The 19,181-nt window shown below is 18.8% G+C and overlaps 1 protein-coding gene and 2 pseudogenes across 1 annotated transcript, besides 2 other annotated features; all 3 read left to right on the top strand.

The window, feature by feature from the left end:
• Nucleotides 1–6,288: 6,288 nt before the first annotated feature.
• PmUG01_11014700 lies at nt 6,289–7,151 on the top strand (annotated as a pseudogene).
• Nucleotides 6,289–7,151: a sequence feature (fam-l protein, pseudogene).
• A 5,369-nt stretch (nt 7,152–12,520) lies between these two features.
• On the top strand, nt 12,521–13,370 carry PmUG01_11014600 (annotated as a pseudogene).
• Nucleotides 12,521–13,370: a sequence feature (Plasmodium exported protein, unknown function, pseudogene).
• A 4,721-nt stretch (nt 13,371–18,091) lies between these two features.
• PmUG01_11014500 (Plasmodium exported protein, unknown function) lies at nt 18,092–18,931 on the top strand (the record flags this gene model as incomplete). The annotated part of the gene is made up of 2 exons (XM_029005789.1): nt 18,092–18,178; nt 18,311–18,931. 2 exons carry the CDS (start codon nt 18,092–18,094, stop codon nt 18,929–18,931), a joined length of 708 nt encoding a protein of 235 aa, XP_028862343.1.
• Nucleotides 18,932–19,181: the final 250 nt, after the last annotated feature.

Raw genomic sequence — 19,181 nt, 5'->3', positions numbered from 1 at the left:
TCGTTTGACGGTGACTCTATTTCTTCTGTTGATATATCTCTTTCGTTTTGATACTTGCTTTCTATTTTTTCAAGTTGTGTTCTATAATATTCAGAATCGTTGAATGAATTATACGGTTTCTGATATATATCTATGAACCTTATTCATGAATATTTTTCTACTCGAGATAGGTATATGCTTCTTCTTATAATAATGTTCGTACATTTATGTCTAATGTATAAGTTAGGTTAATTTTTGTTAATAGATAATTTGCCAAAGTTACTTTTTTAAAAGTTAAATATTAAAAAAAATATCTATGTTTCCACATAAATGAAATAATAGTTTTAAAATAAAAATTTAACGTTACAGAAATTGTAGAAAATTTTTTGTGTGCACTAATTATTCAACTTCATAGGAATACTGACATATCGATATTAAAAGGGAAAATGACAAAATATTAATGAAGTAGAAAATTTTATTTATTTGTATCATCATGTCGAATTTTTTTTTGAAATATCAAATCTTTTGAGGCAATATAACTTTCGGAAATATAATTTTATGTATATTAATTAATAGAATATATATAATAATTTGTTTTATTGTTTCCTACTTAAAATTTAAAACTTTATAGCTTTCTTTAGTTAATGATAATTATAACATCCATTAAAAGATAAAAAGAATAAAAATGCATTAAATAAATATATTTTATTAAAATTTCTAAGTAGATATATTAATAATTTACTGTAAATAGTATAGAACTTTAAAGAAAATATAATTATTATATGCTAATTACAACTAGACAAACTGTAAATAATTTACCTCAGAAAATTATTTTATACATTATGTGCACGTATTATTAAAGGGTTTCACTATTTTATTTATTAGAATTAATAAAATGTAATAATACTGAATTATATAAAATATAAAGGTTAAACTTCGGAAAAATACAATTCTTAATTTCAATATTACTATTAAAATAACGAAAAATACATTGAAATCTTTTAATATCTTACATACGAATTTTTTTTTTTAAATAATATGGAATATACAGAATAATTAGGATACTAAATATATATACGTAATAACAACAATTTAGTAAAATTTTTATTAATACACATGTGGTGTGTAAAATATTAACATAATTATATATTTTATGTAAAAATATTTAATGGTTTTTTAATAGTAAAAAGTATACATTATCTGAGTTAGCATTTATTGTTATATTATGTATCTTTATAAATAAAAAGTTTGCTTAATAAAAATAATATAGATTATAATTTTACTTATGTTTCCTCTATATTTAGTGTTTTTAATATTAATTACAAAATATTAATAATATAATATATAAAATAATGTTAAAAATAATGATTTGAACAAAATTTTTTTTCTTAATTCTTTGGATAAAAATAAGAAAATATAGTTTAAAAAAAAAAAAAAATAAAAGGTAAAAAAATGTTATAAATATATAAATGTAATAAATGTTGTAAAGTATTATTATATATGAATAATTAATTTAAACTTTAATGATTCTGTAATGTGCAATTATTAGCTACTTTAAATTATTTAATAAGAAAATGCGTCTAAGCTACACAATAAAATGGTTCATTATGATATGTCAATGAAATGAAGATTATATATTAAAAAAAATGAATCACCATAATTTGATATAACTAAACTTTGGATAAAATAATACGTATTTTTTTTAAATATAGAATTAAAATTATATTAATTTTTATTTTGCATTTCTTATATATACTATAATTCATCTATATTTCTGGAAGCAGTATAAATACATTTTACTTTTTTAAAAATTTTTTACTATAATAATTAATGATCAGAAGCAGTTAAATTCCTTCTTACAATTTTATTAAGTTTATAATAAATAACACATTACTTTGTTTTATTAATTTATTCATTTATATATAAATATAAACATATTAGTAAAAAAAAACAAAATTATTTTTATATTTGGAGGATTATATAATATTTGGTATAAGCATAAGACTTATTTTATATTATTTTTTCATTTATTTTTCTTTTTCTGCTTTAATATATGATAATGTTATTGCGTGATGATACTGTTTATACTTCTCATTTAATTTATAATCATTTAAAAATTAATAAGTGTTCACGTGAATTATAGAAGTATTTTTGATAATATTACGAATCTATTGCATAAATTATATATATAAAATATAATATACAATATTGAAGCAGTTATATTCCATAAAAAAATTATTAACATAATATTAGCTAACAACCATACTATATACATAAAAAGTTCTACCGTGTAAAAGCCAATATATATTTAAGAAAAAATATATGTTTATATGAAATTTTACTTTTTTCTTATTTAATAAGTATAAACGTTTATTCTAGTTGCTGTAATATATATTATTATAAAAAAATATTCACATATTTAAAATTACGGTTCATATTATTTCATTATAGATTTTACAATTAACTATGTACTCAAATAACGCAAGCACGCATAAAGAAAAATATGTATTAGGAGTATGATAAATAAATCTATATTAAGTTATATATGCTTTAATTTTATTTGTATACTTTTATTTATAACCCTAAATATAAAATGATATATTATACGGGGAATTTGTTTTATATATGATTTCATTAATAATGGAATATATTATATTTATATACATTTCCTAAATGTGTAACTTGTGATTATATTAATTTATAAATTTTACCATTTAATCTTAATGAATTACGTATAATCATTAAATTTGTAGTATATTTAATATCAAATTATTTGATGTTAGCTTTGATATTTTAAAATTTTGAATTCAATGAATTATCACGTTTGTCATTATTTAAGTATTACCGTATAAATATGATTATTTGTATTCAATTATACATTAAATTATAACTAATACTTCTTATTACGTATTTTTAATTAAATTCATGATAATTTTATTTATCATTTGGAGCTTCTATTAACGTTACTATTATTCAATTAATAGGTTGTCCTTTCTATTATATTTCTACTTATATATATCATATGGATAGGTTGTCTCTTAGAACTACTATTTATTCAAAATATATGTGCGCTGAATAATAATATAGATATTAGTTATCATATTAAAATTAATGTTTTTTTGAATATTCTCTATGTTTACTTCACAGCATATAATTATGAATAAAATATTTGTCTTTGAATTGCACATTTTGTTTTTTCCACCTTGTCAAAAGAGTTTACAGTGAATTTTACATTTGAACTTTTAGCGTTCCGTTACAATAATACCCACATAAATACTATTATATTGCTAGTATGATTATTAAAAAAAATTATTCATACATTTTTTGTGTATTTTTTTAAAACAACCTTGAATTAACTTAGTCACGAATTTATATTATATACACAACGATTATTATATTTGAATATTTATAAATTAGAGTAATTTACAGTGCCGTATTTTATATAATAAGTACTGTTACATATGTATAATGATTTTAAGAATAATGTATAGTTATATGTTCATATTTTACATTCATATATTTCAAGGAGTTTGTAATTTTTTTTTTATTGTTGGCAACATTGTTTGTTAAGTGAAGTAAAATAATTTTAAAAAAAATACATATTTATAGGTAAGACACCATTAAAACAGTAATTTTTGTCATAATAGATTAAAGGGGTTATAGAAAAGCATTATCATTTTTAATTTGAAAAATTTATAGTTTGAGAAAAAGGAAGAATATGAAAAAAAATGTTATAAATATGAATGTAATTATGGGAAGTTTTTAGATAAGTTCATTCTGAGAATCACTTGAATGTGTTTCTTCTAGTAGGAATAACATCTTAATTGATGTTTTTATGTAAAATGATGTTCATTGAAATTGAGGAGTTTCATGAATCTCATTTACAAGTTTTATGTATCGACAGCGCTTGCACTTAGTCATGTAATTTTTACGTGTACTATATTCATATCTAGAGATTTTAATTATCTTACAAAAATTATTGCTCTTTTGTATAATATATTTATTTATAGATTAATACATTATTAGTCTTATAAATCTGCATATGCTTAGGGAGTGTAAGTATTTATTTAAGAATAATGTCTTTTTAGAAATAATATAACAAATATTTTATATAAAAAAGGAAAATTTTAAAACATTTATTACTTCTGGAAAAGCAACAAATATAGATATACATAAATATATTATACTTGTAACCATATAAACGATATACTATATTCTGTACAAATTAAGCATTTAAAGGAATATTTTATTTTATGTAGGTTTTTCACTTTATTGTTAGTGTAAATATGATAATTATATTATGAAATTTAATATTACTTTATATTTTATTAGTTTTATTTGTATGTATTAAATATAAAAAATCGTAATATGTAAAGCATCTAAAGTTTATTAATATATATATATATATATATATATAATAGCACAATTCACCTATTCTATATATACATAATAAGGAATATATTTAGAATTCTAGAAGGAAATTAAACTATTTTTACGTGATTTAATAATTAAAAAAAAAATAATAAATAATTGATGTAAATATATATCTGCTGTTTAAAAAAATAGAACAAAAAACTATATAGATATAATCAGTGCTTTTAGACCTGAAAAATCCCATTTATAAATAAATGCCTAAAAGAATTAAATTATATTCACTTATTTTTTATTTTAATTTTATAATTTATAATTTCGTTCTGTAAATATTTAAAATAGGTTATTTTATTCTTTATATAGTAACATTAATTGTAGAAAACTAAGACAAAAAAATTGTTCGGAAAACTACAAAAAGCTAAATAAGATTATTCATAATTATTGTAAGAACTAGAATACATATAGGATAAGAAAATATAAATATAATTATGTTAATTTATGTAATTTAAATATAGTGTTATATATTTAGCTATCTTTCCATATTATTAATTTTTTAATTATACACTTGTAAAATAATAATTTTTAAGGAAATTATAAAGAATTATTTTAGATGGTTACAATAATTTTTGGCGAATATAATATTTTTGGAATTATCATTCTCTGCACTATAACAAATAAGGAATGGGAATATTGAGGAATAATTTATTGTTTACTGTTAAAATGGTTCTTAATATAATATTATTTATTTATATATTTATGAATATTTATTATGATGCATCTCCAAAAATAATTTGAAATACTGTATTTTAAAGGATTATGTATAATATAATTTATTCGCTCTAATATTACAAATAGAAGTATTACTAAATCATGTATTTTAGAAGATAAATTTGTTATTCTTTCTTGTTAGTTATGTGCATATTATATTCTGTATATAGCATGCAAATTAATTCCTGTTGTTTATTTATAAATTAATAGAACTGCATGGCATATTTTTATTTCATTTCTACATTAAAAATTTTTCTCATTTTTTTTTATAAATATTTCTTTCGTATGTATATAATTAAAAAAAAAAATGAAAAAAATTATGTTGATGAATATGGAGATTTTTCATAAGGTAAAATGATATAAATTAAACTTAATTAGAAAGAGTACTATTAAAAATTTTTAGTAGAAAAATACAAAAATAACTCCTTATTTGTTTTTGGATCATATATTTCTTAACAATTTAGGTAGTTCCGCAGAAATTTGATTTTTTAATAAAATTTATACACTATAAAAAAGCACATCCGCTTAATGAGGAATTAATACAATTGTATTAACATGAATAATGTACTTTTTTTCTTTTATGAGAACTATTATTTTATTATTATAATAATTAAAATTTCATTAAAATTAAGTACCTTTTCCAAAATAAATATTTATAACATTTGAATTATACATAGTATAGCATTCTTAACACCAGTAATTATAATCTTAATACTTATAGGAATATATTATATATATATATATATATATATATATTCCCTACATTATATATACTATATAAACTAAATATTTACATATAATAAGTATTCGCATATTTATTTCAGAATTTATTCTGAAGATGATTTATAAAATATTATATAATTAATGTACTACATTTAATAGTTAGATTATATATTTTGAATATATATGAATTAATTAAGGTTTTTTCATGTTATTGAAAGTTTGTTATTTATAATTAACATTAAAACAAACATTATATAATGCATTTATAAGTTTATATTCTATTGTAGGTGTTGTAAAGAACAATGGAGTTATATACATTTTATCATCTATTTAGTAATATTACGAATACATTTTAAAAATAAATATTTCATTTTATCATTAGACGTATATTTTAATATTATTAACTTTTTTTTTATTTATTATATTGGAATATTATATATCTATATCATGGAACAAAAAATAAAGACACTTTTACTGATTAATTTTGTTTGGATTATCGTTTTACCTTGGACATGTCATTTTAACAGTAATATTGTATTATAATATTATTTAAGGAAAATTGAAAAACTAATATATTTTTTTTTTTTTTTAATTAAATCTTTTTGTTTTTGCTTCTGTATTATTTGTACTATTAGATGACGAATATTTACATTTTTTTTTAGATTATATTTGATATATCATTGGATAAGTATAGCAAGAATAGGAAAAAATTAGTAAAAAGAGATTATCGATTACTAGGAAAATATAAACATAGTATGAATTCAAAAGTTACATGTACAAGACAAGAGATACCTAATACTAGTTTTAACAACAAAAATGATATATGTAACAACGAGAAAGAGGTGAAAACAAAAGTGAAAGAATCAAATAGAAGTTCACAAGGGAATACATGAGGCTATAAAAAAGATACGAAAAATAAATCTTATATATTTGAAACAAAAAAATATTCCCATTTGGAAAGAAAAATATTAAATGAACTTGATTATCAGAATTTTCTTATATACAACAGAACAATTAGTGATAAGCTGTACAAAAAAATAATACTTAAAAAATACAGATTACGACTTGCTTTACCTTTAATATTGTTTCTGATGCTATCATTATCACTCATGTTAGATTTTTCTTGTAACTATGGTTTTACAAGGGGGTTATATAAGTTATTAAGTTTTTCATTAATTCAGCTAGATCATACGAGTTTTCACAATTATTTGAAGAACAATGTAGGTTGGCTTTTCAAGTACACAGTAAAAATCACAGAAAAGGATAAAGATTTTTACATAACACCGTTTTTTGACTTTCTAATATATTGAGTACTATTCTTTATATATGGTGTCACTATTATATCGGGAATATTTTATTACCATAAAAAAGTTAAAAAATATGAAAAAATTAAATTTAGGAAAAGTTAAAATTAGTTATTAGAAATATTTTTCAATCATCGAAGTCTTTAATATGAAGAAACACCTGTAATATATTTACTTATATATTTATTAAACGTATGTAAAATTGCTTATTTATTTGCTAACATGCCTTGGAATACAAGTTTTTTGTGATATACATGAGCAAAAAAACACATGTTTCTATTTTTTTTGGTATTGTGAATATTTTAATATTTTTTATTTTGTATTATAATGAACGGTTTCGGCTTAGCTGTATATTGTGATTACCCTCATATATTTTTTTATTTAAGTAGAACTAGATATAAAATATATGTATATCAGTTAAATGAATATACAATAACATTATTCATATAATTTTTTTGAAGTATTCTAATTTATATATGAACTCATAAATTCTAATTTTCATTATGTGCATTTTTTTATAGTCTAAAATGATTTTTATTTTTGGTTATTAATAAAAAGTATTATTAGTTTTAACGTGATAATAAATATGTATTTCTCTTCATTTAATGCAAGAGACAGAATATAATATTATATACTTATGTATATACATAATTTTTTAAAGGAAAATCTTAATGATTATTCTATAATATTTGTTATACAAGAAATATGTTATAATGTATATTTAATGCAAACATTATTTTAACGTACTTTTAGTTTCTTTTGCAGGATATAATTTTAAAGTTACAAATATATAATGAAAATTCCATCATAATTAGAAATGAATTATTTATAATTGTTAAATAACTTACAAATTATATATATTTGTAGTTATATGAATACTTAAAATCTTATATCATTTAATTAGTATTCATAATTGTGGTATTAATTCAATTTTTCCAAAATGTATTAAATATGTACTATATTAAAATTTTATAAATATAAAAACTATGCATATCTTTATATTATTAAATCATAAATTTATTGGATTAAATATAATTATATATGAATACATTTTATGTATATATTATTTATTTTGCTTACCATATTAGTAACATTGTAAAATATACGTGTATGTGTGTAAAAACTTATGTTTAGGGGTAATGACAATAAATATATATGTTCCACAATAATATAACAACGCGTAGATACTCTCACATATATGTGATATTCTTTATGATTATATATAAGTATATTATGTAATATGTTAAAACTTTGTTAAGAGAGTAAAAAAGTATAATAGTTAATGATGATAACGACTAATTCTTTCTTATGTATGACGAATATTACGTAAAATAACAGTTAAAGAATTCTTTGTTTATAATAATTGATAAATCATTAAGAAGGATTATACTTGTTATATAAACATGATGATGATATACTTGAAAAATTACTATAATTTTTTTTACAAGACTTAAATAAGTTCCTTTCATAATATTTCCCATGAATATTTTTTGCTTCTGATTTTCATGATAATATTTTATTTTTTAAACTTGATTTTTTATAGATTCAAATGAAAATTATAGTATAATAGTAATCTATATTTTATTTATCACAAATTAATACACTCTAAACTGTATTTTTGAAACATTAAAATAATACATTCTTATATCTTCTCTTCAAAAAACATACCTAGGTATAAGAGAAAAGGAGAGTATCATATATGAACACTTCTGCGTTAGGAGAGCGAAGTAATTATAGTAAGTATATCAATAAAATAATTAATTATATTTATTTTTAACTTTTTTTTTTTTTTTTTTTTTTTGTTCCTATTAAGTATTATTTTATTTTATTAAAATATATTCTGTGAAGATAAAACATGTGTGGAATAATTATATGATTACAAGATATACCTTTTATTTTTTACAATCTCTAATGTATTAAGCAAAAATAATTATTTGGAACGGAGAATGTCTATACTACTTTATATAATACTTCTTAAATTAGAAACATTGACGAAATTAAAGATATTCACACTTATTTATTTGAAATTATAAAAAAAATATAGAAGTAAAATTTATTTATATCTTTTTGTTATCCATATATCATAAGAAAACTATTCTTATATTTAATGTTATATTGTTCGTATTAATAATGAAATACAAATCTGTAAAAATATATTTGTATTTTTCATTTTCTCTTAGATTATCTATTCACATTTACATATTTTATGAATTTTTATGAAATGTTCAATAAATATTATATGCAGGGTGTCTATTTTATATGAAATGATAATAATCTGTAAAATACAGTTGAATACTGTGTATTGAAAAAATTTATCTGAGTACAAGTAAATAAGAGTTTATAGTTAAGGTTAATTCAAAGTACAGTGTGAATTATTCGGTGCTATTGCTAATAAAAAATTTAACTAAATCTAAGATGAACCTTATATAATGCGAAGAGCCCCCATAAAACCATTTTGATTTTACAACCTTTACATTATAAATATATATATTTTTATTCTTTTTTCATAGACAAATACTTTTTTTGTAGTATTATAAAAAATAAAATAACGAAAAAATTATGAAATAAATCTAAGAGTATAATGAATTCATGCAAAAAATATACAAAGATAATATTTTTGTAAATTAATAATTATAAGTGTAACCCCATCAATATAACAATAGTTAAGGTGGAATCTTATTATTAAATAGTTATAGCAATATTATAAGAATGAAAAGAAACTTGGTTTAAATTGATATAAAAGTATACATTAAAATATATGAAGTTAAAATAACATTTTTTAATGAGATAAATGGTGAAATGATAATAACGGCAAAGAAAACAGGAGGTGGTTTAATAGAAGTATAAAAAAGGTTTTTTTCTGAAAAAAGTAAAGGAAAGACTTTAATTTATGGTTTATAAGTGGAAAATTGTAAATTTGGATCAACCCTGTACGATGAGATACAATACTGGTAGCTAGAATTATTATTAAAATTTTGGGTAATATTAAAAAATCGAATTTATTCAAAAGGATATTTAAATCGTTACGTTAATAAACGAATTTCTGATCTAGACCATACACTTATAAAAAAAAAGAAAAAGAAATACTTTTAGAGTAATACATAAGGAAAAAACATATATATATATATATGTATGTTTATTTCTTTAAAATAGTCTATAAGAATTATAATTTTATTTATAAAGACTTACATATATGAATAGAAATAATTTGTAGTAAAAGGGAAAATATCATAAATAAATGAGAAATATAATATACCATATTGATGTATATAAATTCTTATATAAATGTGCAAAGGTCGTATATATTATGAAATCAACATATAATAAAAGTACTCCTATATATAAATAAATTGTTAATCATAAATAATATATAAATATAATTAATGTTTAAAGAAATGAACAATTCCGCTATGACAGAATATAAATTATAATGATAAAATTAAAATGGAACATTATTTCTTGCGGTCACTTGTATAAATAAATATTAACTTCTATAAATTGTGAATTTGTAGTTAAGGGTATAGGATATATTGAATCATTTGGAAAAATAAATTCCAGCAAAAAGCAATCGATTTAACTTGTAATCACAATATTATAGAAAGAGTATGAATAAAAATATAAAATTTTATTTATTTGGTATATTAATTAAGATTTATACTATTATGTGCATATATAACGCTTTGTGCTCTAAGCGGATATGCGAAAATATGTAACATTTTTATATTGAAAATGTTAAAAAATCACTAATATTTTTACAGCTAAGAACAAAGTTTCCTTAGCAATTTTAAAAATATCTTGTTTTTTATCCTTTAAATATAAATATTGAAGGAACAGAAACTATTTACACTAAAGGGTGCAATATTGCGTATATAATCTATTAATAATACTTTATGTTAATGTATAATTCATAAATTTAGAAGAATACAAGAATGAAAATTATAATGCATATACATATGAATTCGAAAAATAATAGAGATTAAATAATAATATATATATATATATATATATAAACATCATTCACTTTGGATATACTTTGTAATAAGAAAAAAATGAAATAAATTATAAAGAATTTAAATTCATTGCAAAATATGCTTTAATAGTACGAAAAAATAATAATTTATACAAATACACAAATAATTAATGAAAAAAAATGCAAAAAATTCCTATAAAAAACGAATATTCTCCAAACTTATCCCTGTGTATGTAAATACTTCGTAAGATATTATTTTATTTAGTATATAATTTATTATAATTTATAATTTTCATATGGAATATCATAAATTTTTTAAATTTGTTTTAATATATTTTATTCGAAAAATTTTAATTGTGATTGAGTCTGAAATTAAAAAAATGGGCACAGGTAATGAATACTATGTTATATAATACTTCTGAAGATCAAGATAATTTCGTATTAATATTTAAATAATAGAAATATAATAATGCTAATTTTCGTGAAATTTTTTATCTTTTTTTTTTTTGTTATATAGATATTTTTAATAAATATGCATATTTAGTTAAAAATAAAAATATAATAATTATGTTGATAAATTATAAACTTTTTAATTTAAATATAATGATATAAATGAAACAAAATAATGAATTTTTTTTAAAAATTCTGATGAAAATGAAAAAAAAATTTTTTACTTAAATATTTTTTTTCATTGATCTTGTAGTATGTTATAAATTGGACTTTTTAAATACTGTATTTTTTCATATAAAAAGAATGGTTCTGTTTAAATAGCAAGTATAATGAGATTCAACTAATACAAGCAATAAGCTTCACAAATTATTTCTTTTTCCATTTATTATTAACACTATTACGTTATTATAAAAATTAAAACTTTTTAATAATAAAAGGCAATTCTTGAAAAATATAATGCTTATTGAAAACTAGAATTATTAGTTAAAAAAAAGAATTGTTATTGTTAGTAATTATTCTCTGAATAAGTATGACAATTCCTTATTAATATTTTATGTTTCCAAAGTTGAAAATTTAATATTTTGAAATATTAATAGATCATATATTTAATTTATAAAAGTATTAATAAAAAAATTATTTAATTACAGTACTGTTAATTAATTAAATTAAGTATTTTGAATATTTTTGAATAAAGTTGAAATTATATTATATTAATCGAGACTTTTTATAAATAAGAATATGATATAAATTCTATAATATATTTGTGAAGTTATTTTGTTAGTCTTTGTTGTAATAAACATTATAGTTCTATATATTTTATTAAGTCCTTACGAAGAAATAATGAAAAAATATTTTTTTTAATAAATATTGTGTCCCTTACCATTAGGAATATATATTATTAGAATATTGTTAATTTTTTTCTATTTGAATATATATTGCAATATCAAAAATCTATATGATACAACAGAAGATTATATTAAGCTTTTTTCTGAAATTTGGTACGTTTATCCTTTTAACATGGATTTGTCCTTTTTACAATGATATGGTATAAAAATGTTATTTAAGTATATTTTCCTATTTTTGTTTTTCGTTTTTTATTTTTCTTTGTACTGTTTATTAGTATGGGAATAATTCTTTTTATAAATAAAATTTTTTTGTCTTTTTAGTGTATGTATAACAAATACCTGCTTGAGCACTACAACATAGGTAGAAAATTAGATACAAGAACTTATCGATTACTAACAAAAAATAAATAAGAAAATGGTTTAAATGATGGATGTTTAAATTATAATATTTCTGGCATTGGAAAATATCAAGAGAAAGATATTTTTAATGATAAATAATCCAAAGGAAAAAGTAAAAAAACAAACGAATGTTCATTAAATAATATAAAAGGATATAAACAAGCAAAAAAGGGTAAATCTTTCGTAGACATTGTAGGAGATTCAAATTTTGAAAAAAGAATGCTAGATAATACACATTTTATAAATAATATTAGGGGTGTTACGAATGCTAATATAAAGAATTTAAGAAGACAGATGATAAACATAGAATTCTTCCTTTTTTGCCTGCGTTTCTTGCATTAGAAATTAGTTTATTTTACTATATGCAATATTGTATGGACGATTCGATTACATCTTTCTGTATAGGAATAATAGTGGTAATTACAGTACTTTCTTTATGGAGTTTTTTAATTTTATTATTTATTCGTTATATCTACAAAAAAATTAAAAAAAATAAGAGGGTCATCACGTATAATAAGTGAAATGCGCGATAAGCGTCATCTCCATAGCCCCAATATATAATTTTTTTTAACAATTATGTTTTGTAAATTATATATTGATATAAGCACGTAAAAAGTAATTATATAATTGTTTCGGTTACGCTTATTCACTCGCATTTTGTGTGGCGTTTTTTGTGTGTATAAGCAAAAATAAAAATATTTAATATTTTATGAATTTTAATGTTTTATTGCTTTCAATTTTTATTTTAATATAGAATATGAACTTAACACAGATTTATGATTCACATTAATATTTATGTATATTACTTGATTTTCATGAAATATACTTTCTTTTGAGTTAAAATTAATATTCAAAAGAACAATTCATATATATTAGTTAAAATTCTGCGTTAATTTATATTTGTATCTATAAAGATTATTTTGTTTCTAATGTATTTTTGTCTTAGATTATTATTTGTTGAAATAATTAAAGAAATATATTATATTTTTTAAATTACAAATAAATATATCCTGTTCTTCATATAAAGAAACAAGGTGAATTAATGTAGCTATATCTTTACATTATAAATTGTTTTGTTCTTGATTCGTTTAAATATACATAAAAATTGAATTATATGTATTGTTAATGTTATTATCATACATTTATTTCTGTTTTAATTATAAGTTCGTTATATAACAGCTAAGAATAAAACTGAAAAAAGGAAATAAGTGAAAATAAATTAGCTAATAAGAGTAATTTCAAATGGTATATATGGTTATTATTATTTATTTATTTCATATATAACTTTTAATATTAAAATAGATGTTATGTTGAATATGAATAATATTAACATTATATAAACTAGTAATGTTATACATATACAGAGAAATATAGAACAAAACTAAAAATATATACAAAATTAATTCTATATAAGGAAAAACAGCTTCAACGATAAGTTATAATTTTTTTTTATCTAATATGTATAAGGGTACGATGTAAAAAGTGCGGTTTATACTGTTAAAAACAACACTTATTAAAATTTATAGTTCATGTTATTTCATATTAGAGTTAACACTTATCAATATAATATAATATTGAGCTAATCCTTAGAGGATAATATGTCTTCAAAATAAAATAAAAACATTTATTTTGATGATAAATATATTTTAATTTTGAGTTATATACTTTTAGTTATACATATAAATATAACGTATCACCATGCTATACAAGAAAATGATATTTATATGTATTTTTGCAAATAATACATTAAAGTATATTTATCAAGATTATCACAAGATAACAGATATGTTTCTGTTGTTATATTTTAAATGCTATTATTAATTCTGTTATATTACGTAATATCGTTCTACGAATAATTTATTTAATATAAATTTCTATAGTTCTAGCAATGAATTTCCAAAATTTGATTCCGAAATTTACCAAATATCTGTTTTTTTAATTATCATAGTATAAAGATTATTATATGTGTATTAATTATATATTGATATATGAGATATTTTTACTAGTTTTTAAAAACATCAATAAAAATTTTATTTTCAAATATAAGAATTGATAGTGTTATACTCATTTATTTATTGAATTTTCCTTATATATTCTATGGATTAATTTCTCACAATAAACGTTATATACAATTACTAGATTAATGATCAGTAATGATATTAATATTGGTTATGTACTTAATATGAATGTATTTTTATACTTTCACTATATCTTCATAATAAAGTTCAATGAAATAATTATTCTATATTTATCTAGTGTTTTTTTTTTTTTCGTTTCTTAATATTCTTTTCCATTGTTTATTATGTGCTCTTTTTATAGTTTTATTAGAATTATACGCATTTGTATAACATTTTGTTAGTATTATTATAATTGAAAAAATTTATTCTAACATATTTTTAGGGGTATTTTTTTAATATACACTACAAATAATTTGTTAAAGATTATATTTTAGATGAACAAATATATCTATTATAGAAAACTTACGAATTATAATTTTATATAGTATCTGCTATCTCAAGAATAAAAATGTTCAATTTCAGAACCTATGACTAATATTTGTTCATTTTTTTCACCAAGTAAAATTGAAATCTTTACTTTTTTTCTTATTGAATATGGCAGAAATATCCAAATAAAGTAATATTATTTTAAAACAATTACATATTCGTAGATATAACATAGCTACAACAGTAACTTTATGTCGCAGTAAATTAAGGTGATTTTAGAAGAACATTCACATTTTTAATTGGGATAATTTATAATGTTAGCAAAAGTAATATTAAAGAAAATAATGTAATATTTGTTAATATAATTACTGGAAATTAATAGATAAATTAATCTCGAGTAACATAAGTTCTTTTTTATGTGTTTTTCATCTACTAATGAAGATTTTACAGGAACTTAGGTTTATATATATTAAGGAGCCTGTTACCGGTCATTAACAAAGTTTAAGAAGGGTATATTTTCGAACTTAATCATATGTTTTTTATAAGGATCATATTCATTTTTAATGTTTTGAATTTGAATACAAAATTTATTACCATTTTTCATGATACAATTATATATATGACTGTTGTATAAATGGTAACATTTTAGAAATTGTAAAAAATATAATATATATGTTAAATTATAAAAAAGGAAATAATTTAAAATATTTTTTGTTTTATTGTAGATTAGGTAAAAGTTGGGTATCCATATATATAAATTATATAGAAAATATAAGATGTATTACGTTACATAAAAATTCAATATTTAAATTAATATTTTGTATATATAATATTGCATGGCTAGTATATAAATGATAATAGTTTTTCGGAAAATTGAAATTTATTATTATTTCATATTTAGCTCGTTTCATTATTATGTAATAATATTTTTTCTTAAATATAAAGAAGATATAATGGGAAAAGAATATGAACATTATTGTGTTATGTATATATAAATAAGAACGCAATTGTTTAATAGTATATAAAATTAACAAGAACAGATATAAATATTTTACTAGGAATTTATATTATTTGTGTATTATTTCTTAATTTAGAAATAATATGAACAATTTATTCGGATGAATAATAATTATATAAGAATAGGTATCTAAAAATGTTTACGAACAAAGAATGTTACTAAAAGGAAAAAGCTATATTTACGAGCAAAAATTTTCCACGATTTTATAATATATACACTTATTTTTCATAATTTATTTAATAATTTATATGCATGTATTATTATAAAATTTTAAATATGTTACCTTATAATATATATTAAAATATTAACTGTGCGAAAATGTGACATACCCCACATGTATGAAAACCTAAAAGAAACTAAATAAGTTATTTCACAAAAATCAGTCTGATAATGAATTTAACTTAAAACAATATAAATAGAAAAATTTTAATTTTTTTTAAGTATATTTTGTTTTTTTGTTAATTTCTTAAGCTCTTCCTTAGAAGAGTAATATTTAAGAGAAAACAATAGAGTTTTATATTATATGATTAATATTATTTTATTAATTACATAACATTTTGTAATTTATAATTTTTTTTTCTGTTATAATATATAAGAAATTAAATGTATTAATAGAACATAATTTTACTGTTAAATATATTTTTATCAATATATATTTAAATGTTCATTAATTTATATATCTAAAGACTATTATTAATACAATGTATTTGTAAATGAATTAACTAAAAATTATTTATTTGTAAAAATATTATTAGCAGTAAAATTAGGAAATCATACATTTTACAAAATTACTTTGTTATTTTTTTAATTATTTTATACATTTAATACAGCGTATATAGTATTCATATGGTAAATATATTTTGTTAGAAATATCAATAACTTTATTTTTTGTATACACTATTTTTATACCAATTTTAATTTTAATCTTCATTTTTTTTTTTTTTTTTCTTTAAATTTTATTAATATGTTTTCTGAAAGTATATATTTTATTAAAAAAAAATAATATACAAAGAGGAAAATTTTAAAAATTTTCATTTAGAAATAATGGAATAAATTAAACTTAGATGTAAAATATAATTTATAAAATTTATGATACAAATATAAGATCTCTGTTCTTTTTATTTGATTTGAAAATTAATATTTTTTTAGTACTTGAGGATCATAGAATTTTGATTTTTGAAATATAAAATAAATCATAAAAATTAGGATTTTTAAAATTAAAATTATACAATATTTGTAAAAATGTTTATATTTTAGTTCATTATTACTATTATTATACTGTGATAATAAATCAATATTTTTAAAAAATTATAATCATTTGTTTCAAAATATAATGTTTATCAAAAAGTAAATACTAATGAGGAAATACAATTAGAATTAGCATTTATTCTCAAAATATACAGAGCATTGTATTATCTACATTTTGTAGATTATATATTTTATATAAAATGAATGTTTTCAAGTATTAAGAAATCAAAAAAAAAAAAAATTTTATTTTATTTTGAAAAGGATTAATATAATAATTTTTTAGTTATTTTATTACACTAAATAATATAATTAAGTATTCTATATAATTATTAATACATTAAAATTATGTTATTAAATTAATGTTAATTTTTTGTAATTATTATTAAAGCCAAAATAAGATAATAAAAATTTAGATATTTCTTACATTTTCTATATTGTAAAATGTAATATACATTTTATATGCATATTAATTTTCTATGAAAACAAAATATGTTAACCCTTGTCAATGAAAGAATATTTATTATAAATAATATGTTATTAACAAAACATAATACAATATTAAAAATAACAATATGGAAAATAAAATTAATCTATTTTTTTTTATTAAAATTGCGGTTATTATCTTTTTAATATGGATATATCGTTTTAATAGCGAAGTGGTATAATATATTTTAGTTAATGTTACTTCTATTATTCATCATTTTTGTGTTTTCTTTATTTCTAATAATATTTCTTATTAGCATGGGTTTTTTTACTTTTTTAAATCGTGGATATTTCTTTTGTAATTTTAGAGCAACTTTTGTAAATATTTGGATAAGAAGGACGTAATTGATGAAAAATTATATACAAGAAATTATCGCCTACTAGCAAAGTATAAAAAGGAAAAGTATTCAAATATCGTAAGGACAAAAGAAGATATTTTAAATAATGGATATTACGAAATGAAACACATATGCAGGAATGGAAAGGTATCAAAAAAAAAAAATAAATTGCCAAAAGTGAGTACATCAAATAGTTTAGGAGATTATAAACAAACAGAGAAAAGTAAATTTTATGAATATAATAAGGTTAATACCTATAATAGGAAGAAAATGTTAGACAAAATATATTATAAAAATGTACTTGAATATAGTAAAAATGCTGATTTTAGGTTTATAAAAAAATTTATACAAAGAAAAAATATGGCAATTTTTGCTTTATATATCTTACATTTAGCAGTTGGTGTATTACATGTTATATTATTTAATTTTCTTACGAGTAGCGGTAAAAATGTAGTAGACATTATGAAAATGTTTATACCTTTATATATATTATGGTTTATAATTTTAGTAAGGTTTTTTTACAACTTAAGGGAAACAGGAAAATATAAAAATTTATTACATTTAAAAAGTAAAATGAATTATACCGAATAAACTTCTTTATGTGAAATAGTATTTCATAGGGATTATAATATATAAATTTCTAATTGATATACAAAAATAACAATCAAACCTATAATTTCAATGATATTATAAGTAGGCATGCAGATTGTGGGGTTTTTTGATCCTCAAAGGTAATAAGGTACACTTTTAATTTTGTTGTAAATTTGAATATTTTAATGTTATTCACATTTTATTTTGAAATACGTTTTAATTTTACCACAATATATTCCTTTATATATTT

This window comes from Plasmodium malariae (genome assembly GCF_900090045.1).
Source record: "Plasmodium malariae genome assembly, chromosome: 11".
In the NCBI taxonomy this organism is placed as follows: domain Eukaryota; phylum Apicomplexa; class Aconoidasida; order Haemosporida; family Plasmodiidae; genus Plasmodium; species Plasmodium malariae.
This window is presented reverse-complemented; position numbering and strand designations above follow the sequence as displayed.